The sequence below is a fragment of the Lithobates pipiens genome, unplaced genomic scaffold (assembly GCF_037356315.1).
Source record: "Lithobates pipiens isolate NorthernLeopardFrog02 unplaced genomic scaffold, aLitPip1_a1.2 Scaffold_19, whole genome shotgun sequence".
In the NCBI taxonomy this organism is placed as follows: domain Eukaryota; kingdom Metazoa; phylum Chordata; class Amphibia; order Anura; family Ranidae; genus Lithobates; species Lithobates pipiens.
This window is the reverse complement of record NW_027507764.1, coordinates 178,069,467-178,097,350: the sequence shown is the minus strand read 5'-3', so window position 1 is coordinate 178,097,350 and position 27,884 is coordinate 178,069,467. Positions and strand designations below refer to the sequence as shown.

At 38.5% G+C, this 27,884-nt stretch overlaps 1 protein-coding gene across 2 annotated transcripts in view; it reads left to right on the top strand.

Moving 5' to 3' along the window:
• CPNE4 (copine 4) overlaps positions 1 to 23,190 on the top strand; it is a 660,573-nt gene extending 637,383 nt beyond the window's left edge. For both annotated transcript variants that reach the window (XM_077491511.1, XM_077491512.1), the window contains one exon: positions 14,375 to 23,190. In XM_077491511.1, the coding sequence (XP_077347637.1) occupies positions 14,375 to 14,506 (132 nt within the window). In that variant the 3' untranslated portion in view covers positions 14,507 to 23,190. The remainder of the gene's footprint in view (positions 1 to 14,374) is intronic.
• The last annotated feature ends 4,694 nt before the right edge of the window (positions 23,191 to 27,884 follow it).

Here is a 27,884-nt window from a genome sequence, read left to right as displayed (position 1 = left end):
TCCCCACACACACAGCTGACAAGTAAACTAATGCCACGTACACACGACAGGACTTTCCGGCAGAATAGGTCCAACGGAATCATTCCGTTGGATAGTCCGATCGTGTGTGGGATAGTCCAATTGTTTGTCTTTAAAAAATTCAGACGGACCTAGAAATAGAACATGTTTCAAATCTGTCTGACGGACTCAATTCCTATCGGGAAAACCGTTTGTCTGTATGCTGATCCGACGGACCAAATACGACGCAAGCTATTGGCTACTGGCTATTGAACTTCCTTTTCTAGTCCCATTGCACATCATCACATTCAAAATGAACGGACTTTTGAAGAGACTTTAGTCCGTTCGTGTGGGCAAGTCTGTTCGTTCGAAAGTCACTCTAACTCCGTCGAAAGTCCATCAGGAAGACCGTCTGACCTTTTCTGCCAGAAAGTCTGGTCGCTTGTACGCGGTATATGCCTACAGTCATAGAAAATTAAATGTGCTAATGGATAGAAAATACTAGGCTTGTGCAATTCGTTTCGTAGCGAATCGAAATTCGGCCGAATTTTGCATCTTTTGGACATATGGATGCATCCGAATGTCCGAATAAAAAAATAACGAATAACAACGAATACAAAAGAAATATAACAAATGAATTCGAATGAACTCGACATGATTTGGTAATTCTTTAAAGATCTAATGAAACAAAAAGTCAGCTCAAAGTAAATCTTATAGTCCAATCAGATAATTAATTTTGTGCCGCAGGATGGATTACTGGCAAAGTGCATTCCTGAGAACTGAGTTAGAAGGGTGTTGTATTGTATTTGAGCTGAGGAGAAGAGACGTTGTCATTGTGTGTGTTAAAAGATTCAATAAACAAATGACTTTCCAAACTACAAATCATTATCACGAATGTCTATACATACATAAATAACGAATTTCAACGAATACGAACGAATGAATTCGACATTCTACGAATAATAACAAATTATCCAAAAACTTATTAACGTACCATAATGAATATAACAGAACAAAATGATGTATTTTACGAATGACAACGAACTGAAACGAAACAAAATTTTCCGTTGTGCACAAGTCTAGAAAATACCATATTCAGAGAGTAGTGATTAATGACATGATTAATCATATATTGGTTAGTAATAATATAAAAAGTCTAAGTTTATTATCAGTGCACACCAAGGTTCAGTGTTGGGACCCTCTTTATAAATGATATATAGTGTTTGAGATTAAAAGTACCATTTCAGTGTTTGTAGATGACACCAAGCTATACAGTGGAATAACGTCCTTTCAAGATGTCTCCAACTTACAAACCGACCTCAATGCACTGTTTAATTGGGCAACTTTGTGGCAAATATGGTTTAACTGCTTCTGGACTGCCCCACGTATATTTACTGCAGCAGGGTGGCCCTTCAGTGTGAACCACATACCTGTACCTGATTTTGTTTTAGGGGGATTTAATGATCACGAAGGATCTAGGTGTTCTAGTAGACCATCAACTTAATAATGGCATGTAATGCTAAGCTGAAGTTTATGAAGTTAGGAAAATACTTTCTTGTTTTTTGCCCCTGTACAAATCATTAGTAAAACTTTATCTGGAATATTCAGTTCAGTTTTGGGCACCAATTCACGAAAAGGATATCGGGGAACTGGAGAAAGTGCAGAGAAGGGCAACCAAACTGATAAGAGGTATGGAGGAGCTTGACTGTGAGAAAAGATTGGCTGAACTGAATTTATTTTCTCCTGAGAAGGAGTGATTAAGGGGGGATATGATCAAGATGTAAAAAAATACATAAGTGGTCCATATAGTGAACTTGCTGTAGTGTTATTCACTTTCACGTCATTACAGAGGACAAGGGGGCACTCTTTATTTCTGGACGAAAAGAGATCCAACCTCCACATACAGAAAAGCTTCTTCACAGCAACAGCTGAAAATGTGGAATAGACCACTTTTGACCAATAGACAACTGTGGATATAGGATAGTATACGAAGATTTTCTATTTTTTTTCTCTATGGTTGAACTAGATATAACACGTGCCAGCGTATAACACGCACCTCAAGTTTAGGAGGGAAGTTTAAGAAAAAACTTTTAGGAGGGAAGTTTAAGGAAAAAAAAACTTACATTTTAAATGCCCATCAATGCAGGCTTATCAGTGTCCATCTGCAGCCTTGCCAAAATTGCGGCATGATCAATGATGGGTTTTAAATTGTTACTCAATTTTTCACTTTGCATCGTGAAGTGTTTTAGTTAGAATAGGCAGATAACTCTAGCTGCTGTGAACAACACATAAACTTTCCTCTTGCCTGCCGAGGAGGGAACGAGAGCCGAGATAGACAGAGCCAGATGTACTGTGTACTCAGCTCCTCTCGCAGTCACTGGTCCAATGGTGGGACATAAATGCTAGGAGGCGGGACTGGGCATGGCTGTGTGCAGAGCCGAGCCTAGCTGAGTACACAGTACACTCGGCTCTGTCTATTTCGTTGGCGCTCATTCCCTCCTTCCCCTCCGAAGCAGCAGTTCGGTGTATAACACACACCCACGATTTTCCCCTGATTTTAAGGGGGAAAAAGTGCATTTTATATGCCGATAAATATGGTATATATTCTGTTTAAAGTAGAGGCCCTAGAGAATAAAATTGTGGGTTTTGAATTTTTTTACGTCACACTGTATTTGCGCAGCAGTTTTTGTATAAAAGATGATGTTGCATTGAATAGAAAGCAAACATGTCATGCATTAAAATTGTGCATGCCCGTTTATCAGCAACAAATAACATAGGTTTTAATATACATAGGCAATGCTTTAAAAGCCTTTACAGGTTACCGCTTTAGATTTACAGAGAAGGTATAGTGCTAGGATTACTGCCCATGCTCTGACATTTATGGTGATACCTCACATGTGTGGAGTGATCACTGTTTTAGAGCCGACCGCCAGCTCTAAAAAAAAGGGTACCTGGGTGATACCTGCAGCTGTGGGCATCATCCCTGTATAACTGTTTGAAGTCCAGTGACGTATAGGTATGACGCTGGTCGGCAAGTGGACATCGATAGTACTAGCTTTGCTGATGAATAATTTGTGTTTGAACTTACCAATACTAGGGCCTTTGTTAAGGGGCATTGGGCTTTTGTTGATGGCATTAGTTTGACATCAGTTTGAGATGCTTCTGAGATCATTCAGAACTCATTGACAGGTGCACTTAACCTTCAGTTGTCCTCTTTTTGACTTGCTTTGACCTGCTTTAATGGGGTTTTACTTTCCCATATACTACGTGAAACAAAAAAAAAAAAACATTGACACAGTCCCTTAGTGAATGGATTTCAAAGTGTGCACTACCAGATGGAGTGACATTAACTAGGGTGGGGTATTAGTCTGCTCTGGGTGTAGTGTGAACAATATAATCTTTAAAGAAGAAATTCACTTTAAGACAAATTGCACTTACTCTTTTTGCCCATGTGCCTCAACCTTCCACTTTCCAAGATCCATTGGCTATGATGGTCTTTGGGGATTGTTTACATCTTGTGCCACGGGACTCCATCTCCTGGCTGGCTCATTCAATGCCATCTTCAAGCCAGGATGATAGCCCTACGTAAACTATCCTCATTGGTCATGGACAACAGATATCAGTAAATACAGATTTGTGGAGGGTGAGATGGTTTAGGTCAGATCATAGGGGCAAAAAGGATAAGTGAATAAGTACACTTTGTCTGAAAGTGTGCATATTTATTAAAGATGTAAAAACATTAGCTTGAATGTAATAATATATATATATTTTAATGCATCATAGCCTTAAAATAAGAAAGTAAAATGTAGGTTTCCATTTAATGGGACCAGGAATAAAAATCCATTTTAGATAAACAGTTATTTTGCCTCCTCTGATTGTATTTCATATGCCTATTTACGTATACGTACGCGCACAGCTGTGTGTACTTGATTATATTTATTTGCACAAGTAAACAGTATTTTAAAATCAGCACCATGGACAGAGTTCATGCCATCTAGTAAATTCCCATTGATTGACTCTAACTGTATTGTAAATGTGCCAGAAGCTTTTCATAAATGACATACATTTCATGCCTATCTAATGAGAACTGCAATATTTTCCTTCATAATCCGTTATCCTAAACATCGATGTGAAGCCCTCTTTAAGTCTCTTGTGTTTCAGAGACAACCAGTGGAAAATCGATGTTCTCTGTTATCCATAATCCAATGTCTGCCTCTTTATGTGCAGATAATATCTCCCTGAGGTATTTAAAGGCTGCATGATGAAGGGATTGCTAGCAGGGAAAATAGCCGTCGTATACTACTGAATGAGCACAAACGTTACCATTCATCAACTCTGTGGGGTTGTTATGCTAAAAAGTTGCAAATGTTCAGTTAGCAAAAGGTTATTTTTTCATATACATTTTCTACTAATGGTTTTCATTTTTTTTAATACAGCAGAAGTTTTGTATTAGTGATAATATTGTGTGCCCTTTTTATTCTGTGAAACACAATTAAAGAAAAAAAAAAGAAAAGAAAGCTGTCTTTTTTTTCACTGCAGCTTACAGAGAGAAAGAATATTCCTGTGGTCAATTGTGTGTGGCCTCCAAGGTTTCAGGAGGTATATGCAGTATGCTTCCATACTAAATTATAGTGGGTATATATATATATATATATATATATATAATTTTTTTTTTTTTTTTGCACACATAGTAAAAATGCATTTTTAAGGCCTGAAGTTTAGTTAAAACCCCATTATAATTTTTCTGAAAGCAGAGACCCTGGAGAATAAAATTGTGGTAGTCACAATATATGTCATGCAATATCAGAACAAATTATTTATAAAAAAAACATATTTTTAATAAAATATGAAAGTGTTAATTTTAAAGCACATAAACATAAAGGGGTTGATTTATTATAACTGGAAAATTCAAAATCTGGTTCAGTTGTGCGTGGTAGCCAATCAGCTTCTAACTTTAGCTTGTTGAATTAAGCTTTGACAAGTACACTTGGAAGCTGATGGTTTCTATTCAGAGTTGTACCAGATTTTGCCCTCTCGGTTTTAGTAAATTAGCCTTAATATGTCCACTTTTTGGCAAAATAATTCACCAGCCACTTTATTAGGTACACCTGTTCAATTGTTCAAATTCCCTGCAAGCATTGCGACGGCAAATTCAAAAAGTGCAAAAGACATAAACGCATAAAGTACACTGTAATCTTACAGATTACATCACTGTATCAAATCATTTCACATCCCTTTTGTCCCTAATGCTTTGTCCAGTGCCCTAAATGCAGTTTTATATTACATATACTGTTCTTTCTGCAGGGAAACTTGAGAATGTCCATGGCATCCAAAAAGCATCCCTTTACGTCAAAAGCGTTTTTTTGACCAGCTCCAAAACAGTGATAGTAAATAGGAATCACTTGCAAAATTGACAGATAGTGATTTGTAGGGAAATTTGTCAATTTGTCAAACACTGAAAGTAACGACAGCGACAATTCTGCAACTGAGAAAATTTCAGTGTTTTTGATTTGATTACATTATTGAATACATTTTATTATTATATTATTATTTTTGATAATTATTTATAGTCATTTATTATATTATAATTTATGATTTTGTGGCAAACAATATAAAACAACAAATTTCAATGCAAAACAGTGTACTGCTTTGAGACGCATAAATCTGACATAATCATACCGCCAGTGAGGTTAAGTGACTTTGAGCATAGCATTGCTGTTGGTACCAGATGGGCTGGTCTGAGTATTTCAAAAACTGCTGATCTACTAGAATTTTTACGCACAATCATCTCTAGGGTTTATAGAGAATGGTCTGAAAAGAGTGGCAGTTGTGTGGACGAAAATGCCTCCTTGATGTCATAGGTCAGAGGAGAATGGGCAGACTGGTTTGAGATGACAGAAAGACAACAGTAACTCAAATAACCACTTATTACAACCAATGTATGCAGAATACCATCTCTGAATGCACAGCCTACCCAACCTTGACGCAAATGGGCTACAGCAGCAGAAGACCACACTGGGTGCCACTCCTGTCAGCTAAGAACAGAAAACTGAGGCTACAATCCACACAGGCTCACCAAAATTGGACAATAGAAAAATTGGATAGAAAGATAATAGAAAGATTGGAAAAATGTTGCCTGGTCTGATGAGTCTTGATTCCAGCTGTGACATTCAGATGGTAGGGTCAGAATTTGGTGTATTAATGGTTGAGGCTGGTGGTGGTGTAATGACGTGAAGGATATTTTCTTAGCACACTTTAGGCCCCTTAGTACCGATTGAGCATCGTTTAAATGCAATGGTCTATGATTGTTGCTGACCATGTCCCATCCTTTATGACTACAGTGTACCCATCTTCTGATGGCTACTTCCAGCAGGATAATACATCATGTCACAAAGCTCAAATCATCTCAAACTGGTTTCTTGAACATGGCAATGACTTCAATGTGTATCTAATAAAGTGGTTGATAAGTGTAAATGACAAGGTTATGTGGCATAAATACAAAACATGTCAAGCTTTAAAATTGCATATATCCATGAGGTGGCGGCAAACTTTGGGAACCCAAATTGACCATAGCTGACCTTTAATGGCCCTTACAGGTCATCAGAATAAAGTTACTTGTGAATGATAATCCTAGCATTATTTCTCTCGATCCAACATTTGCATGATACCTAATAGGTGTGACGTATGTCTTTACATTCATATGTGTTCATGGGTGGTTGGGTGGTGTTCTTTTTTATGATTTATGGTAAACCTAATTTTTTTTAGTTTTTTCACTTTAGGTTCTTCTAAAGCAATTTTTTCCCCTAAAATAAAAACATTATACACTGTGCAGTGATATTGCACAGAGTGGTCCCTTACCTTTTCTTCTCGAGTCCCCTGCCGGCACTGTCTTCTTTCCTGCAAGTGCCCCCCATAACAAGCCGTGCGCTTTGGGGAACCCATGCAAGCACAGTCCTGAGTCAGACTGTGTCCATCCATAGACACATACATCAAGACTTGGACATGCCCCCTACTCCCTCCTCACAGGAGTTGACTGACAGCAGCAAGATCCTGCTGCTGCCTGATTCTCCTGTGAGGCCAGGAAGTTAAGGGAGAAGATCTGCAGCTGATAACTGTGCTGGATTGCTGACAGGCTTAGGTAAGTGCTTGAGGGAGAGGGGTGGCAGTAGCGGAAACAGTTGGTGGGATGTTCTTACCTTAATGTAGAACTATAGGCACATTTTTATTTTCATTTTGGATAGAGCAAGGGAGGGTTATAACCTTTGTCAGAGCTTTTTTTTTCACCATCTGTGTCCTATTAAGAAGATTTTCCTTCACTTCCTGTCCCATAGCCAAACAGGAAGTGAGAGGAAATCTCTGCAAATTAAGGGAATTCCTTGGGGGGTCCCCAGGTCACCAGAACTAGTGTCCTCATTGGAAGATTTCCCTTCTATTTCTTTTCTGGGGACAACCCAAAATTTGGAATTTACTTTCACTTTCAATGATAATGGTAAACAGAGTAAATAGAGAGGGTGAAACTCCCTAACGAGGGCATAGACAGCAATAAAAACTGACGGGTGGTCTAATCCACCTCCCCTCTAACCAATAAGTAACAACATTTTACAGGGCTGTACTGCTATGAATATAGTACTTACTATATGTCTGTGGCAGCAAGAGGATTAAAGGTAAAGTTGATATTTTTACGGCAGTATCAAAGGCAAATCCCTCTGTGACCAAAAATATGAGACCTAGCATGCTGGAGATGTCTTGTAAACCTTTGTGTTTTTTCACCCTAATGCATCCTATGCATTAAGGTGAAAAAACACCTGACAGTGACCGGCCCCCCAGCCCCCCCCCCCCTGTTTTACTTACCTGAGCCCTGGAACTTGACCCACGAGGATGCGCTGTCTCTCTGCCCAGGGTTCTCGGCTCTTGATTGGATAGATTGATAGCAGCATGGCCATTAGCTCTCACTGCTGTCAACCAAATCCAATAGCATGGGTGCTGGGGGGGGGGGGCAATTCATACATTCGGTGGGTATGGACGCCGAATGTTGGACTCGGGAGTGTGCCTGCAAGATAACCCCTTTGGGAGAACTCTTCTTCTAGGGTGTTATCTGATGTGAGGAAGAGCCGGGAGGAGCCGACGAGGGACCCCAGAAGCCAATGTTCAGGGCCACTCTTTGCAAAACAAGCTGCACAGTGGAGGTAAGTATGATATGTTTATTGCTTAAAAAAAAACGAACCCTTACGATCACTTTAATATAATCAGAAGTAGGAAATTTAAAAACAAAAAGGGTGTCTTAGCGTAGTTACTCTTTTACTGTTGAGATAAAGGGGTTCATTTACTAAAGGTAAATGGAATGTTTACTTTGCAAAGGAAGTTACCCTCGGCTTAGTGAATGAGATAAAAAAGATTTGTTGGCTTCCATCATCCAATCGTGTGCAAGCAAAATTACCTTTTTTAAAAAAAAAAAATCCCTGCACGTGAGATTAGGTGTTCTTTGCAAAGTGAATTTTAACCACATTCACTAAGCTAAGGGAAAAAGTAAAAAACATACTTGTATTTTGGTGAATCAACCCCAAAATATCACCTACACAGGCAGTGCATTGTTTTTCAAGTGTCAGCCGACTCATAGACTTTCATTGTAAAAAGGAGAAATAAACCAATATGTATCACTGCAAGGCAGAAAGCGGAGCCTCAATTTAGAATGAGCAACTATGGCTATCCCTTGTAAATATAAAATGACAAATTATGCATAGGAACAGGAGTTCTAAAACATAAATTTTTTATAAAAGATCATTTGCATTAAACATTTAAATGTTTATCTGCAAAGATAATTAAAAATGGCATGTTTTTAAGTGCAAAGCTAGTGTATTGTGCAGCATTCAGGAAACAGCAGAAGTAAAGAAATGGCCATTTCTTACTAGAGCTTTAGAGAATTTTGTATCTCTTTTCAGCAGACCATCTTAACAGATCTGTTGTTGGATTCATTCAGAAGAATTCAGAACAGGCTAGATGTGAGAAAAAAATGAAAACATGTAATATATTTTATTATTGGTTTCCTTAACCCTGTAGCCATAGGCATTAGCCCATGACTGCCGTATGATAGATAAGACATTGCTGTACCTGTATTAGAATTTGGTTGTTTCCATATGGAAAATTGATAGGTAGTGGAGCAATGGCTCAGAATATTACCGCTGTGACACTATATGTACTCCCATGTATATTCATATTGTATAAACTTGCATTTTCAAGGCCAAATTATCATGCTTAATTAATTATTACCAGGGTAATTCAATTAGACATTCTTCTTTTGAAAAAAAAAAAAAAAAAACATGTCTAATTTGATATTTCCTTGTTTAATAGCACATAATGTACACTTTACTTTCAGATCTGCTCATTGAATATATGAAATTAAACAGTCACTAAAGAGCCTTAATTAAAATGGTCTCATAACCTTCCAATTAATTTTCTGTTTATCTTGACACATCCATGAAGATTTCATAATTCGTTATAGATAACTGCATTTCATACCCTGAAAATTTTTATTTTAAAAGGTTTTTATGTAACACCCTGTCTCGCTTTGGCCTGTATTTAATGAGGCAAAGAGCAATTTAAAATTTCAGCAACTGACAGCATTGATTTCTCATAGTTTTGATAGTACCAATTTTATTGGGGGATTGCTAAAATGTTCAGCCAGCTCTTTGCTTTAACAAAACAGTAAATCTAAACTAGCTAAAAAGGTCCAAGGTCCTTGTCCATGAAAACAGAAACTCATCACCAGACGACAATAGTATTGCATCAAAAAACAAGGGTTTCCAAGTAGCCAAATGAAGCTGTTATTATTATTATTATTATAAATTTATATAGCGCCAACAGTTTACGCAGCGCTTTACAATGTATAGGGGGGACAACACAATTACAGTACAATACAAAAGGTACAGGAGGGCCCTGCTCGTAGAGCTTACATTCTAAAGGGAGGGGGTGGTGGTACAAAAGGTAATAGCTGCAGAGAATGATTTGATGGGGGTGGCTCGGGGACAGTTAGGTGGGTGTGGGATAGGCTTCCCTGAATAAATGATTTTTCAGGGAACTCTTAAAGGTGGACAGAGTAGGGGCTGAGCGGACAGACTGGGGCAGGGAGTTCCAGAGGATGGGATAGGTTCTGGAGAAGTCTTGAAGGCGAGGAAATGAGAGGAGGTAACAAGGGAGCTAGAAAGCAGGATCTCCTCAGAGGAGCGGAGGGGGCGATTTGGGTGATATCTGCAGATGAGGTTGGTGATGTAGATGGGGGCGAGGTTGTGGATAGCCTTGTATGTTATGGTTAGCATTTTGAATTTTACACGGTGGGGTAGGGGAAGCCAGTGAAGGGATTGGCAGAGAGGGGCAGCTTTTTTTTTTCTTTTATTATAAAAGAAGCCCTGTCCCTTTTAGGTTTGATTATTACAAAATCAGGTAATATACATGCATAAAGCAATATAAATACCTTGTAACATTCCTTTTGAGTCCTGCCCCAAAATAAAGAATAAATAACATCAACACAAGGGACGCTTTTTGGTTGTCATGGACAATCTCAGGTTTCCAGTCAGAAATAACAGACTATATAATAAAAAACTGCATGCAGGGCACTGGAAAAAGCACTAGGGACAAAAGGGCGGTGAAATGATTTGATACAGTATTGTACTGTATGTGTTTTGTATTTTTCACTATTTTGAATTTGCCGCCGGGCTCCGCCCCTGTGCATTGCAGCGTTCGCAGGGAACAGACCCCGTCACAGTGATGAATCAAGTGGTGTACACAGCCCACGGACACAGCGGGGGGATATGACAGGATCCTTGGGACAAGGTAAGTAACTTTGCCAGGATACTGCAATGCAATCCCGAGTGTGGCTTGGGATTACCGTTTTTGGTAATGAAAATTTACCCCGAGCCACACTCGGAAATACTACCAGGGAGGTTAAGATAAAAACCTTATGTGTGCAGCAGCCAGTGCCAGCATCCCCTAATACTTACACGAGCCCCATCTCTCTCCAGCAATGTCAACGAATGCCTCAGCCATTCGGGACTCTTCCCCTGGGTGGCTTAGAAGAAGCAGTGGCACCATTGGCTCCCGCTGCTGTCAATCAAAGTCAGTTAGCCAATCAGGAGAGAGAGGGGGTGGGGGCTAAACGGGGGGATCCATGTCTGAATAGACACGGAGAGCTGTGACTTGAATCGGATGCCCCCATAGCAAGCTGCTTGCTGTGGGGGGACTTGACAGGAGGAAGGAGCCAGGAGAGCCAAAGAGGGACCCGAGAAGAGTTGAATCTGGGCTGCCTTGTGCAAAACCATTACACAGAGCAGGTAAGTATAACATGTATGTTATTTTTACAGAAAAAAAACAAGACTTTACAATCATTTTAAGTCTTTGCCCTGATTCCAGAACTGTGTAAAACAATCCTGAAGGCAATTTAATTAGTCTGACAAATAATCCATAAAACATATACAGCCAAGAAACCTTTAGGGGTTAATTTTAATTATTTACTTATCTATCTCTTTATTATTTTTTAAATACATTTATGTATACATTTTTATTTTATGCAATTTGTTTTACTAAATAGACACAACAAACATTTAATACATGACAAGGGATTATTAACCACTTGCTTACTGGGCACTTAAACACCCTTCCTGCCCAGACCAATTTTCAGCTTTTGGTGCTCTCACACTTTGAATGACAATTACTCAGTCATGCAACACTGTACCCAAATGAATTTTGTGTCCTTTTTTTCCCACAAATAGAGCTTTCTTTTGGTGGTTTTTGATCACCTCTGGGGTTTTTATTTTTTGCGCTATAAATGAAAAAAGACCGAAAATTTTGAAAAAAAACGCATTTTTCTTTGTTTCTGTGATAAAATTTTGCAAATTATAATTTTTTTTTCATAAATTTTGGCCACAATTTATACTGCTACATGTCTTTGGTAAAAATAACCCAAATTAGTGGATATTATTTGGTCTTTGTGAAAGTTAGAGAGTCTACAAGCTGTGGTGCGAATCATAAAAAATTGATCACACCTGACGTACTGGTGGCCTATCTAATTTCTTGCGACCCGAACAAGTCAGGAAAGTACAAATACTCCCCAAATGACCCCTTTTTTGAAAGTAGACATTCCAAGGTATTTACTAAGATGCATGGTGAGGTTTTTGATGTTGTCATCTTTTTCCCACAATTCTTTGCAAAATGAAGATTTTTTTTTTTCTCACAAAATTTTCAATGTAATAGGTTATTTCTCTCACATGGCATGTGAATACCACAAATGACACCCCAAAATACGTTCTGCTACTCCTTCTGAGTATTACTATACCAAATGTGTGAGACTTTTACACAGCCTGGCCACATACAGAGGCCCAATATTGAAATAGCACCATCAGGCGTTCTAGGAGCATAAATTACACATTTCATTTCTCAACCACCTATTACATTTTTGAAGGCCCTGGAGCACCAGGACAATGGAAATGCCCACAAAGTGACCCCATTTTGGAAAGCTAACACCCCAACGTATAATCTATGAGGCATATTGAGTCGTTTGAATGGTTCATTTTTTTTCCAGAAGTTTTGGGAAAATGTGGAAAAAAAATGAAAACGCATTTTTTTTACGCAAAGTTGTTCATTTATAAGATATTTCCAACACATAGCATGTACATAGCAAAAATGACACCCCAAAATACGTTCTACTACTCCTCCTGAGTATAACGATACCAAATGTGTGAGACTTTTACACATCCTGGCCACATACAGAGGCGCACTGGCAGATGGTGCTGGCTATTTGCTCTGGCTAATTGCTCTGGCAAATGGGGCTGGCAGATGGCACTGCGGCTGGCAGATGGCACTGGCGCTGGCAGGTGGCACTGGCAGGTGGCACTGGCACTGGCAGGTGGCACTGGCACTGGCGGCATTGGCACTGACGGCACTGGGGCTGACGGCACTGGGGCTGACGGATGGCACTGGCAGGTGGCACTGGCGCTGGCAGGTGGCACTGGCACTGGCAGGTGGCACTGGCACTGGCAGGTGGCACTGGCACGTGGCACTGGCACTGGCGGCACTGGGGCTGACGGCACTGGGGCTGACAGATGGCACTGGTGCTGGCAGGTGGCACTGGCACTGGCAGGTGGCACTGGCACTGGCAGGTGGCACTGGCACGTGGCACTGGTGGCACTGGCACCGGCGGCACTGGGGCTGACGGCACTGGGGCTGACGAATGGCACTGGCGCTGGCAGGTGGCACTGGCGCTGGCAGGTGGCACTGGTGCTGGCAGGTGGCACTGGCACTGGCGGCACTGGCACTGGCGGCACTGGCACTGGTGGCACTGGCGGCACTGGGGCTGACGGCACTGGGGCTGACGGATGGCACTGGCGCTGGCAGGTGACACTGGCGCTGGCAGGTGGCACTGGCGCTGGCAGGTGGCACTGGCACTAGTGGCAGATGGCACTACTGGCAGATGGCACTGGGCTGACAGATGGCACTGGCACTGGGGCTGACAGATGGCACTGGGGCTGACAGATGGCACTGGGGCTGACAGTTGGCACTGGGGCTGACAGATTTTAGTCAAGGTAAAAATATGTCACTCACAGATCCTCTCCCTCCTCACACGCTGTCTCTGTGTGAGGAGGGAGAGACACGGCAATGGGAGATGATCTCATATGTTTACATTTGAGATCATCTCCCATTGGCAGCTGCGATCGCGCTGTGAACGGCCACTTTGATTGGCCGTTCACGGCGATCTATGTTTGCCTGTCTCCGGGAGACACGGCGAATACAAAACTTCCGCGATGCGCGCCCCCGGCGGCGCGCATTGCGGAAGTAAACACAAGGACGTCCAGGGACGACCGCTCGAAGGAACCCACCTGCTCTACGGCCGTCATTCGGCTATAGGGTGGGCGGGAGGTGGTTAAAAGAGAGAGTACAACAGATTTTGTACTCTTCATGCTTGCCCTGTCTAATTGAAACTCTGGACAGAGCCATCCAATAATGAATGAGCTACCCCTTTGACTTACTTTATTTGTGTTATCAAATTTCCGCTTGAACTATTGAGCTGTGTAAAATACAGTTTTTTTTGTTTTGTTTTTTTACACCAAAGTAGTCAAAGATACAAAAGATTGTGTGAAAATAAGTCTACAGCTCCACCTGCTGGATGGTTATAATACAACCCGATATCTATAAGTAACATTTCATATTTGACCGACTAAAAAAATGAAATATTTATTTTAGCTCTGATTTTAGCAAATATAAAATTAAATACAGTATGTACAAACCAAATAAAAATCCTTGTAGCTTATGAATCAAGTGTATTCTGATCAAATAATGCAAGAAAACATTTGTGTATATATGTCTTTATTCATATATTTTTCTTTCATAGGCCTCACCAGCTGCCCTTGCAAAAAGTGTTCTGGCTGAAGTTCCAAACCAGGTTGTGGACTATTACAATGGCAAAGGGATCAAACCAAAATGTGTGTCAGACTATGAGTCTTCCAGGACAGTAGGACCTTGAACTTCTTCACACACTTTAAAAAAAAAGTCTCAAAACAATAATAATTACAATAATTCTATATAGCACGTTTTAGTGATTTTTAACCTAACATTATATTTTCTTCTTGCATGTATAGCTGAAAGCTTGAATCAGCATATCAGTTGTATTGTTAAAGACTTTTTATGGGAACAAAAAATTACAGCATGTCATCTTGGAGAAAAGGGTTATCTGTTAATGTTTTTTTTTATACATATTTGTTCAAATTTTGCTAAATTTCTAATCACATTTACACTTTAAAATCTTTTAAAATATGTTATGAAAGGTAATGGTAAATGTAGTTTTATCTGCTGGGAAACAAAATAGAAAAAATAATTATTTTTCTGTTTCGATGGCAGGTGCATGCACTTGGTATGTGGCATGTCAGAAATTATATTGATATTTTTTTTTTTTGTAATACGTAGTAAATTACCTCTGCTAGTGACCTACTTTAAATTTTGTATCCAACTTAAAATGAAAGAAAAAGATGGTTTTTCAATTAAGCTTTCTAACAGCAAGTCCAGAAGTCTACATTAATGGCAGTGAATATTTGTATTAGTACACTAGGTATTTTTTATCTACCTTGATATGTTAGAGAAAAACACAGAACCTGGGAGTGTTTGTATATTAAAAATTAACTCAATTTACTAGGTTAACATTTTGTATATATGTATTCCACAAAAAAAATGTATTACCTCATATTCCAATAGACATGTTGCACTGTGTTAATATAAATGCCCAGTTAAATACCCTCTTACTTTTTAGAGGTATTCATCCCTAATTTATAATTAGCATTTGCTAGAAATCAAATTGACAATATAATAAGTCATATTAAAGAAAAAGGGAGATGTTAGGATCAGGGAATTTTAGGATAACTGCTATTCCACTTTGAAAAGGTACAACTGAGACCACACCTGTTTCAACCAACAGAATGAGAGTGGTCAAGATGCCCAACATTGCTTTTATTTGGAACGCATACTTCTTAACTTATTAATGTCTTTAATATTCATAGTAATACAATTAAAGTGAAAACAATGATATTACAGTTTTTTCTTAAAAGTACTCAATAATAATCAGTAATTATTACTGTTTAGTGAGTCACATGTATCAGTTTCCTGGGTCACCACATGCTATAATATGTAAAGAATCTATATACTGAATACTCTCTTTATTTGTGCTAACTCTATACAGTTGTCAAAAATAAAATACATTTTGAGACACCAATCCTTAACTATTTACGCCAGCATTTCATAGATTAAAGCGCCTTGGATTAAAGAGCCTGCAGTAGTTCGGAAATGCACTAACAGCATTGATCTGACACTAATGATTGGTTATCTTTCTGAATGCTTTAAGATATTGTTCCCACTGACAGCTAATCATAGTGATCATATTGGTTTGTTTCAACTGTCACTATCAATATGTCTCAACTGCAATTGTACCTCACAGCCTTCAGCTGTAAAAGTGAAATACGAACAGCAAAAAACAAATTAATTTATTAAATATGTTTTAATTATTACAATAAGTTATTCAGTGCAAGAGGTTTTTTAAAGATTTTTATTAATTTGACAGCTTATAGTAAAATATACGCAAGGAGTTGATTAACATCCATAAAATCCATATATGCACCTAAAACAATGTAAAAATGATTTTGGTAAGCCAATTGGTTTGAAAGTTTTTACACTAATAAATTTAGTCTCGACACTAGGGTTAATTGACCTATGGTAATTGTCGGGTAGTGTTTAAAGTAATATTTCTATAATTGTTGTGATCAATTTCATATTTAATGTACGTTATACTAGGTGAATTTTTCTGGACTTGCTTTTTTTTCCATCTCTAAAGTTTACTACAGACTCCAAATATATTTCTGCAGATGCGCAATCCAGTGGCACCTGAATGACTGTAAAGTTACAGCACTTCCTAGCAGGTATACTGCTGTCAATACTACCATTAGGGTATTTGTACAAACTATATAAAAGAGTGAACTGTAACTACCCAGACCAGGCAAAAAGAAATACAAGTGTTGGCTATCAATTTTGATAATAACGTCAGGACTTTGAGTGAATTATTTCAGCGAAACTGAAATGACAAGGAAACCTATAGATATAAAACCATAAACACTGGAGGAAACTGGAGGTGTTGTTAATTGCAACCAATCAGGTTTACTAATCTGCACCAGAAAATTAAAACCATGATCTGATTAGCAGCTGTATGCAGCAGCTCTCTCTGTCCTGCCCCCAGGCCAATACTTATAAATGTTCTGCCACAGTTCTTTCTTTGGTAGATCCTTTACTGATTGTGTGAAATATATCATTTTCCTGATACCCAAGCACACTGTAGCACATTCAATCTGTATTATACTGTATTTAAAATGTAATTTTAGCACAAGACAAAAAAAGAAAAAGCACAGAAGAGGTCAGTTGAAGTTTACTGCTGTTTTATAGTGAACTTCAAAAGACAAGTTTATATTGCAAATTCATTTTTCCTGCCATGCTCAATAGAATATTGAAAATGGAAATGCATCAGTAAATCCAGTTACCTTTCATTACCTTTAAATTATGAGTAATTTCTCCTGTCACCATTACTTGCAATGTACACAGCTGCAATCTGTTGACATTTATAATCAAAGTCATGGACTTTTGGCCCTCTGACTTTTTCCATCAATTGAATAGGTAATTCCATATAAAATGATGGAAAGATGAATTAGTTGTACAATTTTAGGTCTTTTTTTATTTCATCATTCTAAAATGAAAAAAGCTAAGAAAGCAAATCACAGGTAGTAAAATATAGTTATTTATTAATTTAAATTGTTGGTTGGCCAGATTTGCTTCCAATATAGCTCCTTTTAGTTACCTTACAGATAAAATTTAAGCCATGGCAATCAATCATGGCCTCAAAATAAAAAGGCATTTGTTATCTGTCTCCTCAATTTTAACATTCTGTTATCTCTTTGTATAATATGTATATTTTCATTCAAAACCAAGAGACAATGCACCTTTTAAAGGACATTTATACTTCCTAGTGAGTCTTAAATCTTATCTAAGCCCCAACACATGAGATGTTGTGGCTTTTATTTTCACTTGGTAGTCATACACTTTCTGAACCTTCATGACTACACTCACTTCTCAACTGCACTTTTGGTGGCAGTCATGGTTGTCACACAAACTGGACTTCAAATATATCTGCCTTTGTGTATTTTCATTACATGGGAGATTAATGGGACTTGTAGTTTACAGATATGGTTCTTTGGGCTTCTTTTAAGTTCCCAGGAAGTGACATGGACGCTTTTTCTGGCAAGATCAGATATTTTCTGTACTTTCTAAAAATGTTTTTAGCCTGAAAAATAACTAATGCAGCCACCATATCTGAGGACTGGTAAGCTGCAATATATTACATTTTTGGTTTGTGGTTTCGATAAGATAAAAATAACCTATGTACAGCTCGTTGTCCTGTTTAGGGTGAAATTAACAAAAAAATAAACTAAGCTAAAAGTTATATCATACTTACCTGTTAGTTGCTTTGGGCTTTTGTTCAGTGGCTAGAAGCAGATCACACCTGCAGCAGGGAGCCATTTGGCTACGGTGAAAGGGATAGACCTGCACAAAGCATTGAGCTTCTAATTGGCTGTCATTTCCCTTTTACAAAAGGCTAACAGCAGCTATATGACTTCCTACCCCAAGGCTAAGCTTTAGGTGAAGGGACCCAAAGAGGATAATCAGTAAATTGAATATAATAAGTTTAGATGTGGCATTCTTAAAAGAATGTTGAATGTACAAATAACAATTGTGTTAGAAATTTAAATACTGAAATATTCAGTATTCAATACGATGATGAACCATATACAAAGTGCAATCATCTATATTTACCAATCAGAGTAATGTATAAAATAATAAAGCAACCTGGTTTCTATGGGCTATTACATCATAAACTCATCCCCTCACTTTGGTAAATTTCCTCTAAATTCCTGTTGCATATCTGAGACAGAAGGTAAAGGAAAACTTCCTCTGTTGTACACTGACAAAAAAAACGCCCTGCCAGGGGGATCAACTCTTCCTCACTCTATCCAAAACTAAATACAATTTGGCTGTGCATAGACTTTAATCCTTCAAAGCATTTTTATTCTGATTACATAAACATGCACAACAGGAGCCTACAACATCGAGGCTGCTTTTTCTTATTTTCTTTTTGGGTTTGTGACATCTGCACTGCAATAATAGATCAGATACTTATTTACTAAAGACCGTAAATAGGTAAGCACTTCTGCTAGATCCCTGTTCACTAGATGGAGGTAAACATTATCATTGAAATCACTTTTTATTATTTTGCAACTAGTACCCTACTGCCTCCCCGTATATCAGAAATGTACGAGATGTTTCCTTTCCTAACAATAGGATTATGATTACATGTAAGGTAAATCTGTATGCAGCTATGTGTGTTTGTACTTACTTTATTTATTTTAGCATGCTGGATTTATATGTTTTATATTAATATTGCACTATTTTAGGCTTTTCTACTCTACTGCTCCAGATTTTTAAGAAAGCTTACCATAGTATTATTTTATGTGGTGAACTATGCAGACGACCAGCTGGTGAAAAACAAGAATGGAAAGAAGTCTAGAAGGACTTTTAGTTATATAGAAGTAGATCTAATATCTAATATATTTTGACCATATCCCCATTGGTCTATATTCTGATGGAAATGTAAAAAGTTGTTTATCTATTAGTCAGTGTTTATAGGCTTACAAAGCAAGAATGGTTAAAAAACACTTCTACCAGAAACTAATTTTGCTTTGAATGGAATTTGATGGAGCCAATCTTTGTGTAAATTCATATCAGAAGCCCCGGTGCAAAACATAGCACTGTTGGATTTAATCTATCAAGTCCCTCTATTGCTGTACATAGCTGTATCTTTGAAGATGATGGCGATGACACCAAATTCTTCCAGTAGGTAGTGTACAAAGGGTAAAAGATCAGTGAAGAAAATTTGTAGTGCAAAATTTTTGACATTAGGGCTGAAATAAAAAAAATATAACTTTATCTACAGGCTGATCCCTTCAAAGCTAAACAGGTAGACACCTGAAGGAGTATAATCTTTTGAAAATAACCACTACACCGTTAAATATGGATTTGCAGATATAATTGCTGCCTAACTTTGTAATTTAATGTTATTAAAGATGACCTTTCTGTTTTAATCTGCAGCCAGCTACGATGTTCTATAACTGCCAAAAAATATCAACTGTTGTCTCCTTGGAGCCATGGCTACCATGACAACATGGGGATGTTCCATGCATTATTTGTGTACAGAACACTATCAGAAATCTCATTTTCGCCTTATTTGATTGGCTTGTTTCATTTCCCAGCAGTTTTTTTTGTATTACAACACTGGGATTGATCATTTGATTATAGCAGGAAAGCCTTTCCACTTTGCAATTACAGTTTCTTTAGTTTTTGAAGTAAGTGTAATAGCCTGTGTTTCAGTGTCCACAGAACAGAAGCAGGGAGGAATCACCGATGACGTTTTCTTAAATCCTTGAATAGTGCATAATGGACACGTAGAGGAATATATTTTTTCACTCAACAAATGTGAGGCTTCACTTTAAATTCTCCTATTTTTTGTTAGTGACACTTTTTTTTCCATTTCAGTATAGGCTTAGTCTTTTTTTTTTTTTTTTTTTTTTTTTGATGAAGAAGAAAAAAAAAATATTACAATAGTGATGCTGCCAAGGGTTAGTGTGTGGAATAAATAACATTTAAAGTCATTATGACATAAGTGACTTCTAAAAGCTCTGATAAGTAAAAACAAAAAACAGTAAAGTATTGATGAAAAGTGTAGATCCAACAGACAAATACATGTTTTGTCAGAATTTTATAATGAGACAATAAATGCAAAATGTGACATCATCTGATAGTGAGTGCCTATATACTGTTAAAATAGTATATTAGTCCTGACGGAATCATTTATTTTTTGGAGGTTTATTTTTCTTTCAGGCTACATGTTATCTAATCTTAGAGTCCACTGCTGCTCTCTGTGTGACTCTTTGCACGTAGATTGGAAAATCATTGTAGCTTGTCTCACTGGTGGCTGTGATACATGGTGGCATTGATGGAAGAAACCTTAACAAAATATGATAGCCAGATGTAAAGGGCTATGTTAATTATCAAATGACATGAACTATGTGTTCTAATCACTTGCCACAATGTTAAACCCTAAGAGTGTTTTGAGATGTATTTGTTTTTATATTTTCCCTACAACCTCTTTGACTTATCTAAGCCAACCTATTTAATCTCCATATCCAATATCCTACAAGAAGGCTTTATATGTTATGTCTCTAAATGTGCACACCCAACCACAAAAAATTGGTCAGGCAATCTGATCCATAGTGTGTTCCTTTTTGTTAGCATTATCCTCCATTCAAAACTGTAGGGCAAACATTTTAAAGAACCAGATAGATCTATTTTTACATAAAATAAGGAAATTCTGGAAAAAAAGCAAGTAATCTCTACACACAAGATCATAATAAATGCATAGTAAGATGGTACATGTAAATACAATAATGTATCCCCCTGGATTCTAGAGAGTATATTGGCCAAATGGTAATTCTGAAATATGGCTGCTTTCATACTGCAGCGGGAGCGGCGTCGGCGGTAAAGTGCCGCTATTTTTAGCGGCGCTTTACCGTCGTTTTAGCGGTGGTCTGCGGGCGCTAGCGGGGTGGTTTTAACCCCCGCTAGCAGCCGAAAAAGGGTTAAACCCGCCCGCAAAGCGCCGCTGCAGCGGCGCTTTGCCGGCGGTATTGCCGCGGTGTCCCATTGATTTCAATGGGTAGGAGCGGTTTAGGAGCGGTGAATACACCGCTCCTTCACCGCTCCAAAGATGCGGCTAGCAGGACTTTTTTCACCGTCCTGCCAGCGCATCGCTCCAGTGTGAAAGCCCTCCGGCTTTCACACTGGAGAAAAAGGGGCCGTTTTTTTTCAGGCGCTACACAGGCGCTATTTTTAGCGCTGTAACGCCTGAATACCGCCCCAGTGTGAAAGCAGCCTAACTCAACATCCAGGTTGTAAGGTTTGTCTCCTCATGGGGAACCGCAGAATCACATGTATATACGTGATATACGTGATTCTGCACAGAACGGCGGCCCTGTAGCAGTAAATCTGCTATGGGGCAGTCATTACGTGTTCCCATTTGGTAGCTCATGTTGCCTAGTATGCAGGAAGAAGCTCAGTTCAAAAGAGTTAAGTGGAAGTTCAGGCTTGCTTTACACCCCAACACCAGGCAATATTTAATTTAATTTAATCTTTAATTTAGAATAGGAAACCAGAGGTTCACCTCTTTCTGCTTTGAACGAGAACACTATAGAAAAAATAAATTTGGCTTTGGCCACACAAGTATTTGAACAACTGGTGTTTAAAATTGTCATTGTATATTAGCTTCATCAAAGTTCTTCTGTCAGTTTCCTTTCTCTGTTGCTCTCTTTGCTGAGTTTATCTGTGCACATGAAAATGTCCCTTTAATGTCAGTAGAATTGATACACTAATTTGACAAGCATGGGAAGGGTAAGCATCAAGGGAGAGATTCAACAAAAGGCTTCCTGGTGACAGGTCTTCACCACTGTACAATTTCACGCAACAGTTGCTCTAATAACCCTTAACCCAATGCAACATTAAAAGTTTCTGGATGAAATTATTTAAATATTACCTCCAAATAGTGAACAATACTACATATAGTATATATAACCCATATCCATTATGTTATGTTGTACTTGCACCGATCTTGCTCACATTTATTGAGTAAACCCTGCCTTCAATAGCTGGCACAAGTAGTTAGTAATGTACTGTACACTGAATGATTACATAATAGGAGGAGTTTCCACAATAATTTTTAAACATACAGCTTGGTCCACCAGTTCCTTATCCATTCTCATGCAGCTGTAAGCCAATTAGAAAACCAGCAAAAATCGATTTTAACAAAAGCCCTGCATGCAAAAAATAAAAATGTTTCAATGGTTTAGCATGGTGTCTATTGAATAAATGAGCCCTTTAGCCGAACACATTGGTTTGCCAAACAGAAGAGAGGTATAAGATAAAGGTACTTCTGTATAAAGTGACTCTTAAATCGCACCTTGATACTAGTTTGGACCAGAAACAGGACCAGCAAGTTTACAATTTCTCCTGGATTTAAGTTGGTCCTGATAGGTTTATGGGTCCCTAATACGTAGGTTACTTTGAATGTATCGCAGTCTGTTGTCAAGTTCTGTGAACAACAAATTTGTATCCTTTTTTTGTGGCTTTGATCCAATTACAGTTTTGCATGAAACAATACCTTGATGAATTTTGGCATGGAATATTTTTGTGAGGTTATTGAACTGCCTATGCTTTTTCATGTAAATAAAACTTATATAATGAAAGAAAAGAGTTGTATGAATATATTTAAAAATTCTATAATACAATGTGATTTTTGGCTTGAGTATTTGTCTCAAGCAAATGTTGACTATTTATTTTTTTCTTTTCTATATTTATTTTATGAATAACTATGTATGGGATCTTCATATCAGTGGGATGGCTGTTAAAGCACATTTGAGGGTACTGTAAAATTTAGGGGTGATATAATACTGTGACAAAGATTTACAATAATTTTCCATTGTTGGATTTTATGAATAAATGAAACGCCTGTTATTCTGTTGGTGTTGTGTCTTTCATTAGATTGTGGTCTGATCTGTCATTAATTCATCTTAAAACATGCATGACTTGGATCACCTCTGCAGGAGAGGACAGGGTAGAGGGCAGAAGGGCATTTGCCACCTGGGCCAGTATGACTAACATATGTTGGGTTGATGGACTTAACCCCCCTGGCGGTATTCCCGAGTCTGGCTCGGGGTGGAATTTTTATACGAAAAGCGGTAACCCTGAGCCAGACTCGGGACCGCATCGCTGAATCCAGGAGGAGGTTTACTTACCTTCTCCCTCGGATCCAGCCATGTCCCCGCACTGTACGAGCGGCTCGTCCTCCGTCGGATCTATCACGGAGCCGATCTCCGTTCCCTGCGAGCGTTGCGACGCACGGGGACGGAGATCGGCGCCAAATTCAAAAAGTAAAACACACAGTATACATACAGTATAATGTAATCATACAGATTACATTGCTGTATGTAATTATTTCACATCCCCTTTGTCCCTAGTGGTCTGCCCAGTGCCCTGCATGCAGTTTTATATTATGAAAACTGTTCTTTCTGCCTGGAAACTGGAAATTGTCCATTGCAACCAAAACTGTCCCTTTACATCAAAAATGGTTTTAGACCAGCTAGAAAACAGTGATAATAAATTGGAATCACTCGCAGAATTGAGCGATAGTGATTTGTGGGGAGATCCGTCATCAAATACTGAAAAGTAATGACAATTCTCCAACTGAGCAAATGTCGGTGTTTTTGATTTGATTACGCTATTGAATAATTTTTATTATTGTTATATTATTATTTGGTACAATTATTTATAATTATTTATTATATTATAATTTATGATTTCATTTTTCAAACTTTATCATACCCGGGGTGTCTGCTAGACTCTGGTTTGGACAGATTTAAGTGAGTTATTGCTAAGAATTACAGGACTACAATATAAAACGCCAAATTTTCATGCAAAATAATTGTACCGCTTTTACCTAAAATCCGAAATAATCATACCGCCAGGGAGGTTAAAGTGATTGCAAATAATCACCTTGTAAAACAACCCATTCAGTTTAAAATACAAAATGAAAGGCAAAACATTTTTGTATAGATATAAAATCAAAAACATTATAAATATATTATTTTCCTTTTTTTATAAATGATCACATTCCCTCTGTTCTCAGCTGCATTAAATTTGAGGGGAGGAGAAGCAACAGCACACTGAGCTTGCCAATGAAAAGTTGTGCAGGGCTGTGTCAGGACAAGTCTTGTCATTGGAGGAGAGCAGGCCAAGTTCCCAGTACAACTATAGAACTGACCACAACATCATGAATGCTGCTGCCAGGCTCATCTACCTTACAGTGAATGCTACTACTCTCTGTTAATCTCTCCACTGGCTTCCACTCACACAATTGCATTCAAAATACCAAGTATAAAGCCATCCACAACTTGACCGCCAGGTACATCACTATCCTAGATTAACCAACTCTTTCTCTTGGTTCCCCCCAAGACATCCTGCTCTTCCCTCATCACCTCCTCCCATGCTAGCCTTCAGATTTTAACTGAGCCTCTCCCATCCTATGGAACTCTGTACCCCATTCTGTCCAATTATCTCCTGTTTGCTTTTAGACAATCCCTGGAAATCCTCCTCTTCAGAGAAGCCTCTCTCGTCCCCACATACAGTGCTCTCCTGCTATATGTGCTCTCCTGCTTAATGTGGTCAGTTTTAATAGGAAAGCAAGGGGACTAGCAGGGACACCCAGGAATTTCTCATAAAGAAAACATGGTACGGCAGGCACATATCAGGAATAGGAATTGTTGGGGTAACAAACACTTTAAGTGGGGATATTTCATGATTCAGACATTGCTTAGAGTTGGACCGTCAGTGACACTTGCTGAGCTTTATATAGCTATCTGCTTCCTATATAGACCTATGATTACAACACCCAGCAATGAAAAGTCTTCCAGCATCAAATTCTTTTGGGGGAAAAAAAAACTTTATCTAAGAATGCTTCACATTTTTTTGCAGACTTAGGAATTGTGACAATGGCTTTTGTTCACTTCAAGCAGGTTTGCATTTTCATAGAAGCCTATGAGAATGCAACACCTGCTTGAAGCAGGTGGATCACAGTTCAGAGGTAAGTCAAATAAACCTTTCAATAAATTCTGAATGATCTCAAAAGCATTTAAAACTGGTGTGAAACTGATCCCATATGACAAATCCAAAGCCTGTCAATACAGACGCTAAGGCCCTTTTCACACATCGGGACCATTTGTTTTTTCATCAGTTCTGTAAAGTTTTTTTTAACAAGAAAAATGGATGAAGTCTATATCAGTTTTTCATCCATTTTTCAATCAGTTTTTTTACATCCTCCAGTTAACCACTTGAGTCCCGGCACCGTTTTTTCATGCAAAAATTGACTGTTTGTTTACATCTGTTTTTTGTCCGACCAAGCTGTCCAGATAAAATAGCTATCACCTACCCGTTTGAGGCAAAGCTGACGGGAGGGCTTTCCCTTACATCTACTGTCCTGTCTCTCCTGAATGTGGTGACAGGAAATAACAAGGCACAGAGTGGCAAGGGTGTCTGGTTGGAGATCCTTGACAGAAGGTACTTGCAGCAGGTGCCAAGCAGGTTTGTGGACTGGCCAGTGCAGATACACGCCAACAGGTGCAGGACAGCAAGCAGACTGGTGGACTGGCAGGTGCAGGTACACAGCAGCATGTTCAGGACAGCAGACAGCAACCAAGCTGGAGAGCAGGTGGAAGCAGGGTCTCGGGTGGTCAGGCAGGTAGAAGTCAATAACAGCCAAGCAGCAGAGGTACCGAATCAGATCCAGAGAAGAATTAGGGATAAGCCAAGGCTGGTATCAATCGCGCAGAAAAGGCACCAGAACAGAAGGCAAAAGGCAGAGTTGGGTCAGCAATCAGGTATCAGGAACGAGCAGAGTCAAATAGGCCAGGTAAACACAGGAACAAGCACAGGTTCAGATCACAGACGGTAGAAGCTGACAACCATTCAGCAAACTTCTGGTCTATGGAGCCAGTTTAAATAGGCAAGAGAGCACCAAGTATCCACGCATGCTCAAGCTAATGCACATGCGCACTTGTGTAGATGCGTTAGCGAGGCAGGAATCCCTAGTCGTCACTTGAGAATACTTTTGCACATGCATGCAAGTTACAGAACCTCTAGTTTTCACTTGAGAATTCTTATTAGCAAGTATTGCTTATAAAGCATTATCTGGAGATCAGTGTCACTTTGTTAGTAAAGTCCATCTATTCTAGTCATCTGCTAGTCTAACACTATCCTCTCCCCAGACTGACAATGCTGCTGTCCAAAGGTGTGTAACTTACTACTTCATCCAGAATGCAGACACCCGAGGACAGGAAGTGTGTTACTGGCAGAATCACCAGGTAAAATAAAGGGGAAAAAATCCTAAAAAAAGGAAACCAATGCAGCCACCACATCTAATGATTAGTAAGCTGCAATATACAGTATTGAATTTTTAGTTTGGAGTTTAATGCTGCTTTAAGGCATATTTAGCACTTTGCAGCCACTTGTGCCCACTGAGCCTTTTTCACTATACTTCCCTTGAGTCCCAGAGCATTCTTTTAGTCTCGGAGATGTCTATGTACCACACTTTATATCTATTATCTTTGGAGTCTACCCTAATATTATGCATTATTTTCTCTGAGGAAATATGGCATCATTTTGATAAAAAAAGAGATTTATACCGTACATACATTTAAATTTCCTAGGATTCAGCGAAATATAGTCTTGTTGTAAATTTTTCTAACGCACAATTTACATTATATTTACAGCCCCAAATATTTACCCGAACATATAACCAACAATTATTCTGATTAAGAGGATATCTCATAAGTATGATTCTTCTTAAATGCAGTTTTCCTTATTATTATTCAAAAAGTCTGATGATATTTTAAAAACAGTCAAATTCTATCAAGTTAACATTGCATTTGACAATAGTCAAATTATGATTGTCATAAGTACAGTAATACAGGTTTGAGAAAAAAGATCATACTAGAAACATTGTTGTAGGCCCACAAGAGAAAAGTATCAGTCTTTACTAGTGAGTAAAGGAATATGATTGCCTTTTAGATATAACATCAAGGGTTTTCAATCCATCTTGTCCAATCATGATACGATTTAGCCTTATCATTTTAAAGTGCCATCATCCTTTCCAATTGCCATTTTTTGTTGAAGGATTTATTTTTTATTACCTCCATGTGACTTGGTGGAGAGATATTATACCAGTTATTCATGATGTTGAGCTTGGCTGCTGAAATAAAATGTATAAGGATAGTTATTCTTTTGTAAGAAAGCTGTCTAATTCCAAAGAAGGGGTTTTACAAGTGCCAGAGATCTCAGATAGGAATTTAAATACTTGATTTCATTCAGAAGTTATGGATTTGCAATGCAACAACAAGGGGAGCTTGCAGATGAAAACTTTGATAGTTTGTATGGTGTTATGGGGTTGATTTACTAAAGACAAATCCATTCTGCAATACAAGTGCACTTGGAAGTGTAGTCGCTGTAGATCTGAAGGGAAGATCCAAAATGAGGGAAAGATCCAAAATGAGGGGAAGTTCTGCTGATTTGATCATCCAATCATGTGCAAACAAAAATGCTGTTTTTTATTTACCTTGAGTCCCAAAAAACTAACAAAAAAATCGATGTAAAAAAAC